Genomic DNA, 21,117 nt, shown 5'->3' with positions numbered 1-21,117 from the left:
TTTTAAAGAAGCCTAGATTTCAAATCTCAATATCTCGCTCCACATTCATCGAAATGTAATAAAAACAATATTTAATAAAATAGAGGTCAAACTTTGAATAGTTTTAAAGAGCCTAAACTTCAAATCTCAATATCTCGCTCCACATTCATCGAAATGTAATAAAAACAATATGTATTAAAATAGAGGTCAAACTTTGTATAGTTTTAAAGAGCCTAAATTTCAAATCTCAATATCTCGCTCCACATTCATCGAAATGTAATAAAAACAATATTTAATAAAATAGAGGTCAAACTTTGTATAGTTTTAAAGAGCCTAAATTTCAAATCTCAATATCTCGCTCCACATTCATCGAAATGTAATAAAAACAAACACAATTATAGATAATATCACTCCTCATATACGGGTAAAATTTGAACTAAATCGATGCATTAGTTTAGGAGAAAATGGAGGTCAAACTTTGTATACTTTTAAAGAAGCCTAAATTTCAAATCTCAATATCTCGCTCCACATTCATCGAAATGTAATAAAAACAATATTTAATAAAATAGAGGTCAAACTTTGTATAGTTTTAAAGAAGCCTAGATTTCAAATCTCAATATCTCGCTCCACATTCATCGATATGTAATAAAAACAATATGTAATAAAATAGAGGTCAAACTTTGTATAGTTTTAAAGAGCCTAAATTTCAAATCTCAATATCTCGCTCCACATTCATCGAAATGTAATAAAAACAATATGTATTAAAATAGAGGTCAAACTTTCTATACTTTTAAAGAAGCCTAGATTTCAAATCTCAATATCTCGCTCCACATTCATCGAAATGTAATAAAAACATACACAATTGTAGATAATATCAGTCCTCATATACGGGTAAAATATGAACTAAATCGCTGCATTAGTTTAGGAGAAAATAGAGGTCAAACTTTGTATACTTTTAAAGAAGCCTAGATTTCAAATCTCAATATCTCGCTCCACATTCATCGAAATGTAATAAAAACAATATGTAATAAAATAGAGGTCAAACTTTGTATAGTTTTAAAGAGCCTAAATTTCAAATCTCAATATCTCGCTCCACATTCATCGAAATGTAATAAAAACAATATGTATTAAAATAGAGGTCAAACTTTGTATACTTTTAAAGAAGCCTAGATTTCAAATCTCAATATCTCGCTCCACATTCATCGAAATGTAATAAAAACAATATGTAATAAAATAGAGGTCAAACTTTGTATAGTTTTAAAGAGCCTAAACTTCAAATCTCAATATCTCGCTCCACATTCATCGAAATGTAATAAAAACAATATGTATTAAAATAGAGGTCAAACTTTGTATAGTTTTAAAGAGCCTAAATTTCAAATCTCAATATCTCGCTCCACATTCATCGAAATGTAATAAAAACAATATTTAATAAAATAGAGGTCAAACTTTGTATAGTTTTAAAGAGCCTAAATTTCAAATCTCAATATCTCGCTCCACATTCATCGAAATGTAATAAAAACACACACAATTATAGATAATATCACTCCTCATATACGGGTAAAATTTGAACTAAATCGATGCATTAGTTTAGGAGAAAATGGAGGTCAAACTTTGTATACTTTTAAAGAAGCCTAAATTTCAAATCTCAATATCTCGCTCCACATTCATCGAAATGTAATAAAAACAATATTTAATAAAATAGAGGTCAAACTTTGTATAGTTTTAAAGAGCCTAAATTTCAAATCTCAATATCTCGCTCCACATTCATCGAAATGTAATAAAAACAATATTTAATAAAATAGAGGTCAAACTTTGTATAGTTTTAAAGAGCCTAAACTTCAAATCTCAATATCTCGCTCCACATTCATCGAAATGTAATAAAAACAATATGTATTAAAATAGAGGTCAAACTTTGTATAGTTTTAAAGAGCCTAAATTTCAAATCTCAATATCTCGCTCCACATTCATCGAAATGTAATAAAAACACACACAATTATAGATAATATCACTCCTCATATACGGGTAAAATTTGAACTAAATCGATGCATTAGTTTAGGAGAAAATGGAGGTCAAACTTTGTATAGTTTTAAAGAGCCTAAATTTCAAATCTCAATATCTCGCTCCACATTCATCGAAATGTAATAAAAACAATATTTAATAAAATAGAGGTCAAACTTTGTATAGTTTTAAAGAGCCTAAATTTCAAATCTCAATATCTCGCTCCACATTCATCGAAATGTAATAAAAACAATATTTAATAAAATAGAGGTCAAACTTTGTATAGTTTTAAAGAGCCTAAACTTCAAATCTCAATATCTCGCTCCACATTCATCGAAATGTAATAAAAACAATATGTATTAAAATAGAGGTCAAACTTTGTATAGTTTTAAAGAGCCTAAATTTCAAATCTCAATATCTCGCTCCACATTCATCGAAATGTAATAAAAACAATATTTAATAAAATAGAGGTCAAACTTTGTATAGTTTTAAAGAGCCTAAATTTCAAATCTCAATATCTCGCTCCACATTCATCGAAATGTAATAAAAACACACACAATTATAGATAATATCACTCCTCATATACGGGTAAAATTTGAACTAAATCGATGCATTAGTTTAGGAGAAAATGGAGGTCAAACTTTGTATACTTTTAAAGAAGCCTAGATTTCAAATCTCAATATCTCGCTCCACATTCATCGAAATGTAATAAAAACATACACAATTGTAGATAATATCAGTCCTCATATACGGGTAAAATATGAACTAAATCGCTGCATTAGTTTAGGAGAAAATAGAGGTCAAACTTTGTATACTTTTAAAGAAGCCTAGATTTCAAATCTCAATATCTCGCTCCACATTCATCGAAATGTAATAAAAACATACACAATTGTAGATAATATCACTCCTCATATACGGGTAAAATTTGAACTAAATTGATGCATTAGTTTAGGAGAAAATGGTGGTCAAACTTTGTATACTTTTAAAGAAGCCTAAATTTCAAATCTCAATATCTCGCTCCACATTCATCGAAATGTAATAAAAACATACACAATGTAGATAATATCAGTCCTCATATACGGGTAAAATATGAACTAAATCGATGCATTAGTTAAGAAGAAAATAGAGGTCAAACTTTGTATACTTTTAAAGAAGCCTAGATTTCAAATCTCAATATCTCGCTCCACATTCATCGATATGTAATAAAAACAATATGTAATAAAATAGAGGTCAAACTTTGTATAGTTTTAAAGAGCCTAAATTTCAAATCTCAATATCTCGCTCCACATTCATCGAAATGTAATAAAAACAATATGTATTAATATAGAGGTCAAACTTTCTATACTTTTAAAGAAGCCTAGATTTCAAATCTCAATATCTCGCTCCACATTCATCGAAATGTAATAAAAACATACACAATTGTAGATAATATCACTCCTCATATACGGGTAAAATTTGAACTAAATCGATGCATTAGTTTAGGAGAAAATGGTGGTCAAACTTTGTATACTTTTAAAGAAGCCTAAATTTCAAATCTCAATATCTCGCTCCACATTCATCGAAATGTAATAAAAACATACACAATGTAGATAATATCAGTCCTCATATACGGGTAAAATATGAACTAAATCGATGCATTAGTTAAGAAGAAAATAGAGGTCAAACTTTGTATACTTTTAAAGAAGCCTAGATTTCAAATCTCAATATCTCGCTCCACATTCATCGATATGTAATAAAAACAATATGTAATAAAATAGAGGTCAAACTTTGTATAGTTTTAAAGAGCCTAAATTTCAAATCTCAATATCTCGCTCCACATTCATCGAAATGTAATAAAAACAATATGTGTTAAAATAGAGGTCAAACTTTCTATACTTTTAAAGAAGCCTAGATTTCAAATCTCAATATCTCGCTCCACATTCATCGAAATGTAATAAAAACATACACAATTGTAGATAATATCAGTCCTCATATACGGGTAAAATATGAACTAAATCGCTGCATTAGTTTAGGAGAAAATAGAGGTCAAACTTTGTATACTTTTAAAGAAGCCTAGATTTCAAATCTCAATATCTCGCTCCACATTCATCGAAATGTAATAAAAACAATATGTAATAAAATAGAGGTCAAACTTTGTATAGTTTTAAAGAGCCTAAATTTCAAATCTCAATATCTCGCTCCACATTCATCGAAATGTAATAAAAACAATATGTATTAAAATAGAGGTCAAACTTTGTATACTTTTAAAGAAGCCTAGATTTCAAATCTCAATATCTCGCTCCACATTCATCGAAATGTAATAAAAACAATATGTAATAAAATAGAGGTCAAACTTTGTATAGTTTTAAAGAGCCTAAACTTCAAATCTCAATATCTCGCTCCACATTCATCGAAATGTAATAAAAACAATATGTATTAAAATAGAGGTCAAACTTTGTATAGTTTTAAAGAGCCTAAATTTCAAATCTTAATATCTCGCTCCACATTCATCGAAATGTAATAAAAACAATATGTATTAAAATAGAGGTCAAACTTTGTATACTTTTAAAGAAGCCTAGATTTCAAATCTCAATATCTCGCTCCACATTCATCGAAATGTAATAAAAACAATATTTAATAAAATAGAGGTCAAACTTTGAATAGTTTTAAAGAGCCTAAACTTCAAATCTCAATATCTCGCTCCACATTCATCGAAATTGTAATAAAAACAATATGTATTAAAATAGAGGTCAAACTTTGTATAGTTTTAAAGAGCCTAAATTTCAAATCTCAATATCTCGCTCCACATTCATCGAAATGTAATAAAAACAATATTTAATAAAATAGAGGTCAAACTTTGTATAGTTTTAAAGAGCCTAAATTTCAAATCTCAATATCTCGCTCCACATTCATCGAAATGTAATAAAAACAAACACAATTATAGATAATATCACTCCTCATATACGGGTAAAATTTGAACTAAATCGATGCATTAGTTTAGGAGAAAATGGAGGTCAAACTTTGTATACTTTTAAAGAAGCCTAAATTTCAAATCTCAATATCTCGCTCCACATTCATCGAAATGTAATAAAAACAATATTTAATAAAATAGAGGTCAAACTTTGTATAGTTTTAAAGAAGCCTAGATTTCAAATCTCAATATCTCGCTCCACATTCATCGATATGTAATAAAAACAATATGTAATAAAATAGAGGTCAAACTTTGTATAGTTTTAAAGAGCCTAAATTTCAAATCTCAATATCTCGCTCCACATTCATCGAAATGTAATAAAAACAATATGTATTAAAATAGAGGTCAAACTTTCTATACTTTTAAAGAAGCCTAGATTTCAAATCTCAATATCTCGCTCCACATTCATCGAAATGTAATAAAAACATACACAATTGTAGATAATATCAGTCCTCATATACGGGTAAAATATGAACTAAATCGCTGCATTAGTTTAGGAGAAAATAGAGGTCAAACTTTGTATACTTTTAAAGAAGCCTAGATTTCAAATCTCAATATCTCGCTCCACATTCATCGAAATGTAATAAAAACAATATGTAATAAAATAGAGGTCAAACTTTGTATAGTTTTAAAGAGCCTAAATTTCAAATCTCAATATCTCGCTCCACATTCATCGAAATGTAATAAAAACAATATGTATTAAAATAGAGGTCAAACTTTGTATACTTTTAAAGAAGCCTAGATTTCAAATCTCAATATCTCGCTCCACATTCATCGAAATGTAATAAAAACAATATGTAATAAAATAGAGGTCAAACTTTGTATAGTTTTAAAGAGCCTAAACTTCAAATCTCAATATCTCGCTCCACATTCATCGAAATGTAATAAAAACAATATGTATTAAAATAGAGGTCAAACTTTGTATAGTTTTAAAGAGCCTAAATTTCAAATCTCAATATCTCGCTCCACATTCATCGAAATGTAATAAAAACAATATTTAATAAAATAGAGGTCAAACTTTGTATAGTTTTAAAGGGCCTAAATTTCAAATCTCAATATCTCGCTCCACATTCATCGAAATGTAATAAAAACACACACAATTATAGATAATATCACTCCTCATATACGGGTAAAATTTGAACTAAATCGATGCATTAGTTTAGGAGAAAATGGAGGTCAAACTTTGTATACTTTTAAAGAAGCCTAAATTTCAAATCTCAATATCTCGCTCCACATTCATCGAAATGTAATAAAAACAATATTTAATAAAATAGAGGTCAAACTTTGTATAGTTTTAAAGAGCCTAAATTTCAAATCTCAATATCTCGCTCCACATTCATCGAAATGTAATAAAAACAATATTTAATAAAATAGAGGTCAAACTTTGTATAGTTTTAAAGAGCCTAAACTTCAAATCTCAATATCTCGCTCCACATTCATCGAAATGTAATAAAAACAATATGTATTAAAATAGAGGTCAAACTTTGTATAGTTTTAAAGAGCCTAAATTTCAAATCTCAATATCTCGCTCCACATTCATCGAAATGTAATAAAAACACACACAATTATAGATAATATCACTCCTCATATACGGGTAAAATTTGAACTAAATCGATGCATTAGTTTAGGAGAAAATGGAGGTCAAACTTTGTATAGTTTTAAAGAGCCTAAATTTCAAATCTCAATATCTCGCTCCACATTCATCGAAATGTAATAAAAACAATATTTAATAAAATAGAGGTCAAACTTTGTATAGTTTTAAAGAGCCTAAATTTCAAATCTCAATATCTCGCTCCACATTCATCGAAATGTAATAAAAACAATATTTAATAAAATAGAGGTCAAACTTTGTATAGTTTTAAAGAGCCTAAACTTCAAATCTCAATATCTCGCTCCACATTCATCGAAATGTAATAAAAACAATATGTATTAAAATAGAGGTCAAACTTTGTATAGTTTTAAAGAGCCTAAATTTCAAATCTCAATATCTCGCTCCACATTCATCGAAATGTAATAAAAACAATATTTAATAAAATAGAGGTCAAACTTTGTATAGTTTTAAAGAGCCTAAATTTCAAATCTCAATATCTCGCTCCACATTCATCGAAATGTAATAAAAACACACACAATTATAGATAATATCACTCCTCATATACGGGTAAAATTTGAACTAAATCGATGCATTAGTTTAGGAGAAAATGGAGGTCAAACTTTGTATACTTTTAAAGAAGCCTAGATTTCAAATCTCAATATCTCGCTCCACATTCATCGAAATGTAATAAAAACATACACAATTGTAGATAATATCAGTCCTCATATACGGGTAAAATATGAACTAAATCGCTGCATTAGTTTAGGAGAAAATAGAGGTCAAACTTTGTATACTTTTAAAGAAGCCTAGATTTCAAATCTCAATATCTCGCTCCACATTCATCGAAATGTAATAAAAACAATATGTAATAAAATAGAGGTCAAACTTTGTATAGTTTTAAAGAGCCTAAATTTCAAATCTCAATATCTCGCTCCACATTCATCGAAATGTAATAAAAACAATATTTAATAAAATAGAGGTCAAACTTTGTATAGTTTTAAAGAGCCTAAATTTCAAATCTCAATATCTCGCTCCACATTCATCGAAATGTAATAAAAACAATATCTAATAAAATAGAGGTCAAACTTTGTATAGTTTTAAAGAGCCTAAATTTCAAATCTCAATATCTCGCTCCACATTCATCGAAATGTAATAAAAACAATATGTAATAAAATAGGGATCAAACTTTGTATAGTTTTAAAGAGACTAAATTTCAAATCTCAATATCTCGCTCCACATTCATCGAAATGTAATAAAAACATACACAATTGTAGATAATATCAGTCCTCATATACGGGTAAAATTTGAACTAACTCGATGCATTAGTTTTGGAGAAAATGGAGGTCAAACTTTGTATACTTTTAAAGAAGCCTAAATTTCAAATCTCAATATCTCGCTCCACATTCATCGAAATGTAATAAAAACATACACAATTGTAGATAATATCAGTCCTCATATACGGGTAAAATTTGAACTAAATCGATGCATTAGTTTAGGAGAAAATGGAGGTCAAACTTTGTATACTTTTAAAGAAGCCTAAATTTCAAATCTCAATATCTCGCTCCACATTCATCGAAATGTAATAAAAACAATATGTAATAAAATAGAGGTCAAACTTTGTATAGTTTTAAAGAAGCCTAAATTTCAAATCTCAATATCTCGCTCCGCATTCATCGAAATGTAATAAAAACATACACAATTGTAGATAATATCAGTCCTCATATACGGGTAAAATTTGAACTAAATCGATGTATTAGTTTAGGAGAAAATGGAGGTCAAACTTTGTATAGGGTCATTTCATGTCAAATCAACACGGGGTCTGAACCTCACCATCTCGGATTTTCTTGAAATTTGGCACATGTGTACTATTGGTATAGACTTGGAAAAATATGAAATTTTACTGTGATATGTCAACTGGTTTATGAGTTACAGGGCTGTAAAGTTGCCAAAAATGGGCTGAAAAACAGGGAACCCCGTGTTTTTGAATTACTGTAGAAGCTTTCCTAATTGAGCTACAGACTTGGGATTGGTGTCATTTTATAGCATATATAATGCCCTTTCCTGTGATATGCGACACTATATGGGTTAGGATAAATAAAGTTTGTTAAATTTAAATTTAAAATTTTAATTTTTTAAAAAGTACATATTTTAAAATTTTAAAAATAATTCTATGAATAGCTAGTAGTGTTATGAATCACTGGGCAAAATATTAATTTGGGTCGACAATGGCTTCATTGTTAAAAAAATTTAAGACTATAGCTCCTTTTCATGGAAAATATATTTTAATAAAATTAAAGTAATAAATAAATTGAAAATAGTAATAATGAATCAATGAATCATAATTAATAATTATTAAGATTTAAAATATTGATTTTGAAATCATTTTTAAGTGAACAATTGAATCTGGAGAAAAAGAGTTACAAATGAGGCAAAGATTTTTTTCATCAAATTCATAACAGGTTTCATTAATCTTGCCTTGGACAAATTGCACAGCCTTAATTGCGCTACCACTCTCACTTTTTTAATATTTACTTTCCAATCCAGATATGGCTCTGGTAATCCGAGTGTAGCTAAAGATCTATATAAACAGTTGTATTTGTAGTTCAGAATGAAATCAATGTCCTCACTGACACATTTATTTTTATATTTGTTAATAAGGTTGTAAAATTCCTTTCTCAGGACAGCAGCACTTTGACAGTGAAAGAGATCCAACGAACCCACAGAGATAAATATATTTTTCAAATTGGAGACCCAGTTGTTATCCTTACTAGAAAACGAATTATCCAAGTTAAAGAGATTCTGAGCAAACGAAAGTGAGGATATCTAAAATTTTAATAAGTAATGAAAGCATAGAGTGAAATACAATTACTTTAACTGGGAGAAGATTGAATTCTGAACGTACATACGTGTTAGGAGTGTTTCTATTAAGAAAATAAATTTGTTTGAACAATTGAAGTTGAACAGTTTCTAGCTGATTAGTGTAATTATAGGCCCAGATCCCATCGGCATACAATTGAAAATTAGAAAATATATTTTCAACTTTCAGCACATTCAACATGTTACATCTTGAAAGTGAATGTTGAACAGAAAAAGTTTATGTAAAAATTGGGCATATAATTCTTGAAAATACTGAAAATTTACTAACTTTAGGCATTGGTTCCTTCCGCTGAGGAGCAATGTAGAGAGACTCGGTTCTTTTTGGTTGATTCGGTGACGGGATAATATCCTGTCCAAGGCCAGTTCTCTTTCTCAAGAGTAGATCTTCAAAGGGCGCTGGCTGAGTCTGCACCTGTGGTACTGGCGTGGTTTGTCGACTCAACGGAGATACGGCTCCGACTACTGAACCATTGCCAGTCGTTGTTGGGGTTGCACCTCTTACCACGCTGGGCGCACGCGACGAAGCTCCCATTGCCGCCTGGATGGCCGTAACCGCAGGCTGTGGTGGTGCAGGCTCAACTTTGTCCACCGAAGGCTGTCTCGAGCTGGCCAATTTCGATGTCGCTCGACTAAACCTGTCCACACTGCCGTCTCTACTAGGTGCCCTCTTGTAGTGGTCAAAGTGGTCGCTCATTGCCTGCAAACATATTATTGTATTATCGACGTACTTATATAGACTGAGACTTATTCTATTATCCTTGCCACTTCGCCGCAATCTCCTTCAATATTTATTTTAAAAAGAACGGTAATTATTTGAACCATTTGCAAAAACACAAAAATGTAACCTTCTATATCTCGATAACTATGATCACGAAAACATTGCTATTTTTTCTAGTTATAGAGCTAACTATTCTTTACAATTTGGTAAAGAAAACATCGAAATCGGAACAGTACGAAGAGAGATATAACGGTTTGAAATTTGAACCATTTGCAAAAATACAAAAATGTAACCTTCTATATCTCGATAACTATGATCACGAAAACATTGCTATTTTTTCTAGTTATAGAGCTAACTATTCTTTACAATTTGGTAAAGAAAACATCGAAATCGGAACAGTACGAAGAGAGATTTAACGGTTTGAAATTTGAACCATTTGCAAAAATACAAAAATTTAACCTTCTATATCTCGATAACTATGATCACGAAAACATTGCTATTTTTTCTAGTTATAGAGCTAACTATTCTTTACAATTTGGTAAAGAAAACATCGAAATCGGAACAGTACGAAGAGAGATATAACGGTTTGAAAAAGCTCAAAAATTTAACCTATATCTCGATAACTATTATCACGAAAACATTGCTATTTTTTCTAGTTATAGAGCTAACTATTCTTTACAATTTGGTAAAGAAAACATCGAAATCGGAACAGTACGAAGAGAGATATAACGGTTTGAAATTTGAACCATTTGCAAAAATACAAAAATGTAACCTTCTATATCTCGATAACTATGATCACGAAAACATTGCTATTTTTTCTAGTTATAGAGCTAACTATTCTTTATAATTTGGTAAAGAAAACATCGAAATCAGAACAGTACGAAGAGAGATACATATAACGGTTTGAAAAAGCTCTAAAATTTAACCTTCTATATCTCGATAACTTATTACCTTAGTAATATATTTTAATAATTTGTTTGCTGCCCTAAATATATGCATATCTTATCTATTTTATGTACAATATATTTAACGTTGTGGGAGGTTTACCTCAATTTAGAATGTAATTGTAGATAATTGTATTATTTAATATTAACCTAGATTAAATATTACCTACAATTGTTACATATCTGCTTTACAGATTTTCTTAACTTTTGGAATACGCAATACCTTCATTTATAACCTGATATGATGTTAAGTCGGAACTGTAACAACTACTGGAGAGATCTTTTAAAAGAATGCTCACAGTTGCGGTCCCCAAAGAATCCACAAAAATAATTTTCTTGGGAAAACGTTTCGAATAAAATAGTAAGGCGATTTCTATACTTCCTTTTAAGAGGATTAAGAAAAATAAAAGTGCGTTTATTTCTCACTAAAAGTAAAAGAAAAAATTAGAAGTCAAATACAAAGGATTGCAATACTTCCATTTATTAGCTGTAAGCTCAGTAAGAATCACTAGTAAAGCTGGAACAGCTTCTTCCTGCCAGATTTTATCAAAATTGGTCGTAGTTATTGATAATTAAGACGGACCTGGCCGGAGTCGGGCAAACTCCATTTCTAATGTTGAAGACGTTGATATCCACAAAAGCTGATCCACATAAAATTTCGAATCGAATAAATAATTTGAACAATTGCAGTACTTCCTCTTAGGGAGGTTTAAGAACATGATAGCACTTTAGAATCAAGTTGGGAATCTTTAACCACTTCGTGCTAAATTTTATCAAATTTGGACGAAACGTTATAGAAATATTAGTAATAATAGTTTTAGAGAGGACCTTACTTGCGTGAGGCAAACTCCCCTCGTCAAGAGGCGCAGCTTCGAGATTTCTAAAATGCAAATTTATACAAAATTTTTGATTCGTATGACACTTCATTCATGAAAATCGGTTTACGCGTCGATAATTTGAAATGATTGCCATACTTCTCCTTAACAGATGTACGAGCAGAACGTCGCTGTAATGTTACGTAGAGGAACCCTAACCCTATCACCCTGTAAAATTTTATCAAAATCGGACCAAGATTTACAGAGTAATTAGTAATAATAACTTTGGAGGGGGACTTACATACTATGGGGCTAACTTCTCTCCCATTCGATGTACAGCGTCGAGACCCCCAAAAGGCACATCTACATAAAATTTCTGAATCGAAATTTCAGGAAAATCGGTTTTTCGCGTTTAGGCGCTACGTTTTTTACAAAAAATGGTAACCACTACAACCACACAAATTTCTGAAAATGCCGTTTTTGCTCATTTTCAGCATCTTTTTTTCCTGAAATCTATTAGATATGGGTTGTTGCAATAAAAAATTACATTTACAAAGGAGGATTTGCCTTATAATTTAATGAAAATTTGGGAATTTTATCTTTTATAGAAAAAGAGGAAAAAAATCTGCCAAAGTTGGGTGTTTTTCAACGTTCCGCTTTTTGCTACTGTTTTTTGACGATCAATCCTTTATACAACTTCCCTACCGGAAACAGTTTTAATAATCGATTAAATAAATAAAAGAATGTTCACTACTTACTTGTTGGAAGCTGTAGGAAGGCGATTCTCCAGCAACTTGTTTCGAATTCCTTCGTATCGTATTAGTATTTCGGCTATTCAGATCATCTGTCCTTTCTATTTTGTCTGAGGGAAGAGGCGTTGGAGGTGTAACGATATGCTGGTAACTTAACTCGGCGGTAGTCGGCGACGATGTAGGTTGCTGTGACAACAACTGTTGATGCGATTGTTGTTGTTGTTGTTGATTCTGCAATGGTATATGATCCTGTACAGAATTGTGTACAGTGGCGTTCGTATAATTTTGTTGTTTATAATCGTATATAGGTTTCGCTGGTTGTTGTTGTTGTTGTGGCGGCGCTTGTTGCGGCGAAATACCCACAGAGGACGGTGTATTGGGAATGCTAGGCTCGTGGCTCATTGAAGGCGCTTTCGTTTTTATGGTTGGTATTTGCACCTGAGCCACATCTTCAATTCGATATTTGGGGAGTTCACGGTTGCGCAATTTCTCTAGACCTGTTCAAAAAAAAAAAAGAAAAAAAAGGTGAATATAATTAACAATTAATAACAATATTAATAAAGAAATATTATCAAAAAAAGAAGAAGACTTGATTGATTAACTTTGTTATTTTTTTTTACCTGGTTGCACAAAGTCCGGAGCGAATTGCTTTGCCGTATTTTGGGCTATATCGAAGTCTTCTCTCGCATGATCCGCAGCAATGTCTGCGTGCTCCGCTTTTCCGCGTGCTGTCGCCGTTCTGCCAAAAAAAAAAAAGTTTAAATTTTCTGTACAATTAAATGTTAATCTCAGGAGAAAGATTTCAATATAAGAAAACTTCTAGAGAGAATTAATGACTTAGTTTATTCTTTATTTTCATAGAATTTGAAAACGCTGATTTTTTTTTTTTTTTTTTTTTTAAAAAGCGTACATAATGTTTATTAATTAATAAACTTATTAATAAATTAATAAACCTACAAGGGTCGTTTGAAAAGTGCGTGCAAAGTCAGAGAGATAGCACCACTGGCGCGTATCGAGGTTATGTTTAGTTAGTAGCATCTCTTGGAAGAACACACACCAAGTTTCAGCCAGATCGGTCTATTTCTTTGTGTTTGGCATTCGTTTGAATCGAGGAAGTCGAGTGATTTTCAAAAAATGGACGAAAAAGAATTTCGTGTGTTGATTAAACACTACTTTATGAAAGGCAAAACGCCTCAGGAGACTAAAGAGAAGCTTGATAAACATTATGGTGACTCTGCACCTTCGATTAGAACAGTTTATAAGTGGTTTCAAAATTTTCGGAGTGGCCATATGGGCACAAGTGACGCTGAACGTTCTGGACGCCCTGTTGAGGTTACTACTCCAGAAATCATTGATAAAATCCATGATATGGTGATGGATGACAGAAGAGTGAAGGTGCGTGAGATTGCTAGTGCTGTGGGCATCTCGAATGAACGGGTACATAATATTTTTCATCAACATTTGGACATGACAAAGCTATCCGCAAGATGGGTGCCGCGATTGCTCACGCTTGACCAAAAACGAAATCGTGTGAAGTGTTGTAAGGACGGTTTGCAGCTGTTCCAGAAGAATCCGCAGGACTTTAAGCGTCGTTTCGTCACTGTGGATGAAACATGGATACATCACTACACTCCTGAGACCAAAGAACAATCTAAACAATGGGTTACCAAGGGGGAATCTGCGCCAAAAAAGGCGAAGACCGTTCCTTCGGCCGGAAAGATTATGGCGACTGTCTTTTGGGATTCGCAAGGAATAATCCTCATCGACTATCTGGAAAAGGGTAAAACTATTACAGGTGCATATTATTCATCGTTATTGGACCGTTTGAAAACCGAGCTGCAAGAAAAACGCCCACGATTGGCCCCACAAAAAAGTCCTTTTCCATCACGACAACGCACCAGCTCACACCTCAGCAGTTGTGGTCGCAAAATTAATGGAAATAGGGTTCCAACTTGTTTCACATCCCCCCCTATTCTCCAGACTTGGCTCCCTCGGACTACTATTTGTTCCCCAATATGAAGAAATGGCTGGCGGGAAAAATATTTTATTCAAACGAGGAGGTGATTGCAGAAACGAATGGCTATTTTTCAGACTTGGACAAATCCTATTATTCGGAAGGGATCAACAAACTAGAGCAGCGTTGGACGAAGTGTATAAGCCTAAAAGGAGACTATGTTGAAAAATAAAAAAGGTTTACCCCAAAAAATTAAGTAGTTTTTATTTTTGCACGGACTTTTCAAACGACCCTCGTCAAGGCACACTATTTGTAAATTGCCTAAACACAGACATCACGCGAAGATTCTATTAGTTCCTTTTTAATTTTTCTTGTTGAAATGAAAAACATTTCCATTTAATTGAAAATTTAATTCGGGGGAGATTTACAGTATTTTTCCGTGTTTCCGCGCCTCTGACGGAAGCCAAAACTATCATTAAAATGAGTTTTCCGCAACAGATTTTTCTTCTTTTTTTGTTTTGTTTTTAACGATAATGAAAATATTATTGTTTATTAATTAATTAATAAAATAAAAAAAAAATCAAACCTAGAAATAGCGATATCAGCCTTTTGCAGAGCTATTTTGGAGGCGCGTTGTGCTGCATTTACTGCAGCGTCGATTCTTTCTCTAAATTTTGCCGAACGTATAAGGAATAGATGTTTTTTCTTTTGCGATGTGATTAACACATTATTCTTATATTTTCCTTCTTCTTTAGAACCATCTCTAAATGTGGTAACGCCATAGCCATATTTCTTATTGTTAAACCATTCTCCTTCATATTTGAGTCCATCCGAACGTTCGCTAATACCAAATCCAGATCTTTTATCATTTTTCCATTCACCAAGATATGTCTCGGTCACGCTTGCATCCATATGCTCATCCTGGAAACATAGAATAGAGTTAAAACTTAAATTTTTATTTTTTTCAATTCTTTTTGTTTGCGTTTATATATATATATATATATATATATATATATATATATATATATATATATATAAATTAAAAATGATTTTGGGGAATATTGAGGTGCGGTCAATAAATCCACAAACAAATGTTTTGCTTTATACAAACGTTTCGGTAAATTTATTACCTTCTTCAGGGTCTGAACAAAAGGAATATTACATTATACGAGGTCTGTAAATTAAGTAATGAGACTGATTTTTTTTATTCAAAAAGAATTACAATTCTATATTGTCACCTTCAAAATAACTTCCTTCTGAAACCATACATTCATTTCTTCCACTCCTCATAGCAATGCTCAAACTCCGAAACTGGAATAGCCTTCAGCTGGTCGGTTACAGCCGTTTAAATGTTTTCGACTGCATCCCAAAATCAGTTCCCTTGAGGTGATTTTTCCAACTTCGGGAAGAGAAAAAAGTCACAAGGACTCAAGTCAGGCGAATAAGGGGCATGGAGTGGCACACTTCATCCTCAAAAAAGCAAAGATGGTGAAGTCGAAGATCAAATGCATGTTGATCCACGGAATCGTCCACAAAGAGCTTCTACCTCAAAAGATCAAACGGTCAATCAACCACTTTTACCGACAGAGGTTCTTGAAAAACTTCTAAAAAAAGGGTCATTCATGTGAGATCAAACATCAAGAACAAGTGGGTGTTGCATCACGATAATGCTCCTTGTCGCACACAGCAATTTCAATAAACCAGAGTTTTTGGCGCCAGTAAAAACATTCCTGGTGGCTCCTCAGCCTCCTTATTCGCCTAACTTGAGTCCTTGTGACTTTTTTTCTCTTCCCGAAGTTGGAAAAATCACCTCAAGGGAACTCATTTTGGGACAGTTGAATACATTCAATCGGCTGTAACCGACCCAGCTGAAGGCTATTCTAGTGTAGGGAGTTCGAACACTGGTCTATGAGGAGTGGAAGAAAAGTCTCCAGCGCTGTGTGGCTTCAGAAGAAAGTTATTTTGAAGGTGACAATATAGAATTGTAATTCTTTTTGAATAAAAAAAAATCAGTCTCATTACTTAATTTACAGATCTCGTATATTACTTTATATTACTTTTTTGTTTAATAAATTGTAAAATAAAATATTCTGAAGGAAAATTTTCAAAATGAAATATTAAAGAATAATTTTATGCATCGTTCATTTTCAGTGATCATCATACATTTAAAAACTTTAAATTAACAGTAAATCAGTGTCAATTCAAAGTCTCCAGCGCTGTGTGGCTTCAGAAGGAAGTTATTTTGAAGGTGACAATATAGAATTGTAATTCTTTTTGAATAAAAAAAAATCAGTCTCATTACTTAATTTACAGATCTCGTATATTACTTTATATTACTTTTTTGTTTAATAAATTGTAAAATAAAATATTCTGAAGGAAAATTTTCAAAATGAAATATTAAAGAATAATTTTATGCATCGTTCATTTTCAGTGATCATCATACATTTAAAAACTTTAAATTAACAGTAAATCAGTGTCAATTCAAAGTCTCCAGCGCTGTGTGGCTTCAGAAGGAAGTTATTTTGAAGGTGACAATATAGAATTGTAATTCTTTTTGAATAAAAAAAAATCAGTCTCATTACTTAATTTACAGATCTCGTATATTACTTTATATTACTTTTTTGTTTAATAAATTGTAAAATAAAATATTCTGAAGGAAAATTTTCAAAATGAAATATTAAAGAATAATTTTATGCATCGTTCATTTTCAGTGATCATCATACATTTAAAAACTTTAAATTAACAGTAAATCAGTGTCAATTCAAAGTCTCCAGCGCTGTGTGGCTTCAGAAGGAAGTTATTTTGAAGGTGACAATATAGAATTGTAATTCTTTTTGAATAAAAAAAAATCAGTCTCATTACTTAATTTACAGATCTCGTATATTACTTTATATTACTTTTTTGTTTAATAAATTGTAAAATAAAATATTCTGAAGGAAAATTTTCAAAATGAAATATTAAAGAATAATTTTATGCATCGTTCATTTTCAGTGATCATCATACATTTAAAAACTTTAAATTAACAGTAAATCAGTGTCAATTCAAAGTCTCCAGCGCTGTGTGGCTTCAGAAGGAAGTTATTTTGAAGGTGACAATATAGAATTGTAATTCTTTTTGAATAAAAAAAAATCAGTCTCATTACTTAATTTACAGATCTCGTATATTACTTTATATTACTTTTTTGTTTAATAAATTGTAAAATAAAATATTCTGAAGGAAAATTTTCAAAATGAAATATTAAAGAATAATTTTATGCATCGTTCATTTTCAGTGATCATCATACATTTAAAAACTTTAAATTAACAGTAAATCAGTGTCAATTTATTTAAATGTTGGTACTGATTCAAGATCGATTTCTAATAATTTAAAAATATTATCGTGACACTCATGAAAACAAATACAGTTGGGAAATAAACGATTCGAATAAATTTACTTTTTCCACAAATTATAAATGGATTTTAGAAGTCTGTCGTTGGTCATTGATTTCTCCCAAAATGTAAAACGGCGTAGATGGATGTCAGCTTTGGAAAGGGGGCTAAGACATTTTCGGAAAGTGTAAAAAGTCCAAGATTTTGCTGTGGTGAACTCTTTCCCCTTTCATCTGTTCTTTACAATCTATTGTGTCATATTGTTAACGAGCACAGTAAGAATCATTCACACCAAACCATATGGTACCATTTACCAAGGTTACATCTATGGCAGCATATGGTGTCCAGTCCTACTCAGCAAACTCAAAAGAGGCTAGTCTAATGCTGACTGCGTTAGGTTCAACACCAAATCACTTTGAAGTGTTAAAGATTCGTCCAATTCGCTTGCTGTTGATGTTCCATGAACATCTTGCAAGGATCTTGTTTTTCTCTCTTTGCGTAGGTACCATCTTAGGATGCAATACGACAATTGCGCAATATTACAGAAGTTTCTACTGTCTTCCAATAACATCACACCGTTTGAGTCTTTACTTCTTGTAATGTAACTCTAAGGAACATTTAGATTACTGATTTCCATCGAAAGAACGCAATCAACATTTTATTGATTGTAGGCTCATACAGCCTACGGAGGGAACCTTCTCGATTCCTAGCGGCAGATTTGACAAGAAATGCTCTCCACCCCATTAAAATTAATGTTCACAAATTCAAATGCTCATAACAGGGTAAAAAAACTTAGACAAAATTGTAATTGCACCAGAAATTGGTAAATGAAAAACTTAAAAGTAATTTCGAGGATGTTTATTAAAGGGATATTTCAAATAATCTCTATCTCTAAGATATAATACTAAGGATGCGACATTTTTTTTTTTTGTATACCTACCTCAACTACAAAACTAGCATTAGAATCTGTATGTAGCGAACCACTTGTCACACCACTTTGTGAAGATTCGGTGCTCACCCAACTGGCACTGGACCCAGTACTCCTGATACTTCCGCCCGAAGTTCCACGCTTCTCTAAATCACCAGTGCTTCTCTGTTTTCTTATCTTTAAACCCTGTAAATGGAACAAGTCTTGAGAATGGATGTTTCTCAGGAACAGTAAAGAATGATATCAAATTAATCTGTTTAGGTGAAATATTAACACATCCATTTTTACTCTAGCTCCAACATATTCTTCTGTGGTTTTTAGCAATCTACCTGGATAAGATTGTGGTAACAGGATAATAATAATAATAATTCAATCTTGCAGATTTTCAACTTTTAGAATGGAAATATCCGGTTAAAAAAAAGAAAGCACAGCTCGAAAACAACTTCAACGCGGCTAGTCGGCTAATTGTCGATCTATAACTTTCATTTGTACCATTTGTCCGAAATAAAAATCGATTAAGATTAGCTCAGGGAAATGGGGATAGGTTAGATTTCCCTTGTGCCAATTTTTTTCTGAAATTTACGGTACTAGCCCTTGGGCACTGTTAAGGGAAGTTGAAAGGTTAAATGTTTTGCTTACATTGGGTTTAAACAGAATTCCACAACCGAAAGTATCTCATTACTCATTGGATTGTTCAATTTTCTTTAAAAAAATGACTCACTAGCTATTTGTAAACACATAGATCAATACCTAGAACTTGAATAATTTTTCGAACAATTTGTATTAGGCCAGCTCTCGGAATTTCACTACATTGCTACCTTTCAGTGAAAAGTTTGATGAGAATTCAAATATTTGAAGACAATTTTTTGAGTAAAACCTAAGAATAGTAGTATGGCCAAATTTCCGTCAGGTAGATCGCCAAAACAGCCTTTATTATTACTTTATTTACCCGCTTATAGTAGGATACTTACTGAGAGTATACTCTTCTTAATATTACTTGACTTCTCTACCAGAGATCGCCTCCTAAGTGGCTGTTCATCGCTTTTCGCTTTAAGTACAAAACCTCCCCTGGAATCGTCCACTCGTCTGTCTCGTTCAGCGGCAGCCGCTTCTGGACCTGGTGCGCCGTCCGCACTTCTCAGCGAGGTCAACGAAGCACGCAGTGTCTTGTTCGGCCGGTAATGCGAAGCCTGGCCAAACGGTGCCGAAGCTCGCACACCATAACCGTGTCGCATTCCTCGCATCCATTGTCCTTGATACGTACCTGGAAAAAAATTTTAAATAAGTAAATCCTTTGATTTTTCGATAATTTCATTCAATAAAATTTAAAAATTTTATGCTTAGGTAATTGTAAATTTCATTTATTATCTCCTAATTACTCAATAAAATATTCACGTATTCACTTGATACACTCAAACAAACAGGTAACAATAACTGAAGGTTAAGAACATAACCTTTCTTACTTTCACAACAGCTGATAGGTTAAATCTATTTTTTGTTTCTGTTTTTAATTTAAGGCGCGCCAACATCTGTGGTTATTGATGCTCAAAGGTTATTATTTCAGTGCTCAAGCAGCCTCCGGACAGTATTCCTTCCTTCACAGACATCACAGAGAACTGTAAGAAGCTACTAGAAAGAGAAAATTTAGCGGGCCAGCAGCAGGATTCGAAAACGGAACTTTTTATCAAGATTCTAGGTAAGGATAAAATTTACAAAAAAACGTTTTTAAAGTTTAACTATTACTTTATACACTTTTAAAGATGTAAACCATACAAAGTTTATTTTCTTTTGAAAAATGAAAGTGATTGTAAATTTTTCTGAAGACTGTAATGATGAGGAAAATCTATTTATATCCTGCTAAGCCATAAACTGTTCAATAAAGTAGTATGAGTTGTTCATTATTTTGGAATATTTCCAGAACCTGATTCACTTTATTATAGGTTGAGTAAAGAAAAATAAATAAATTAAATTAAATGAAAGAACTTAAAATTCCCTTTTCTAATGCACGATTACTTAAAGTGGATATTACATCACAATGAAAAAGAATTAGCTAATTTAGTTAAGACAATGGCAGGAATGGAACATTAAATCGTCAAAAAAAACAAGAGACTGGAATGATGAGTGGGCCAAGCACTAGATTCTCTGTGCTTATACAGCATATTCCGGGCCCAAAAATTCACAAGACAATTAGATAATGTTCAGTTTAATCCAGAAATCGAAATATCAGAATCCGAAGAACGATA

General features: G+C 31.9%; 1 protein-coding gene across 1 annotated transcript in view; it reads right to left on the bottom strand.

Annotated features, from left to right (window-relative positions):
- Positions 1-13,230: 13,230 nt before the first annotated feature.
- The window catches only part of LOC141459678 (junctophilin-1-like), a 123,866-nt gene continuing 115,979 nt past the window's right edge, over positions 13,231-21,117 (bottom strand). The window contains exons 3-6 of the mRNA XM_074139028.1: positions 19,846-20,138; positions 18,887-19,060; positions 15,165-15,499; positions 13,231-13,363 (exon numbers count right to left, since the gene is read on the bottom strand). Coding sequence (XP_073995129.1) covers positions 13,231-13,363; positions 15,165-15,499; positions 18,887-19,060; positions 19,846-20,138 — 935 coding nt within the window. The remainder of the gene's footprint in view (positions 13,364-15,164; positions 15,500-18,886; positions 19,061-19,845; positions 20,139-21,117) is intronic.

Source organism: Rhodnius prolixus, unplaced genomic scaffold, assembly GCF_049639745.1.
Source record: "Rhodnius prolixus isolate KJV_2025 unplaced genomic scaffold, Rpr scaffold_17, whole genome shotgun sequence".
Classification (NCBI taxonomy): domain Eukaryota; kingdom Metazoa; phylum Arthropoda; class Insecta; order Hemiptera; family Reduviidae; genus Rhodnius; species Rhodnius prolixus.
Note: the sequence above shows the minus strand (reverse complement) of the source record. Positions and strands in the feature narration are given on the sequence as shown.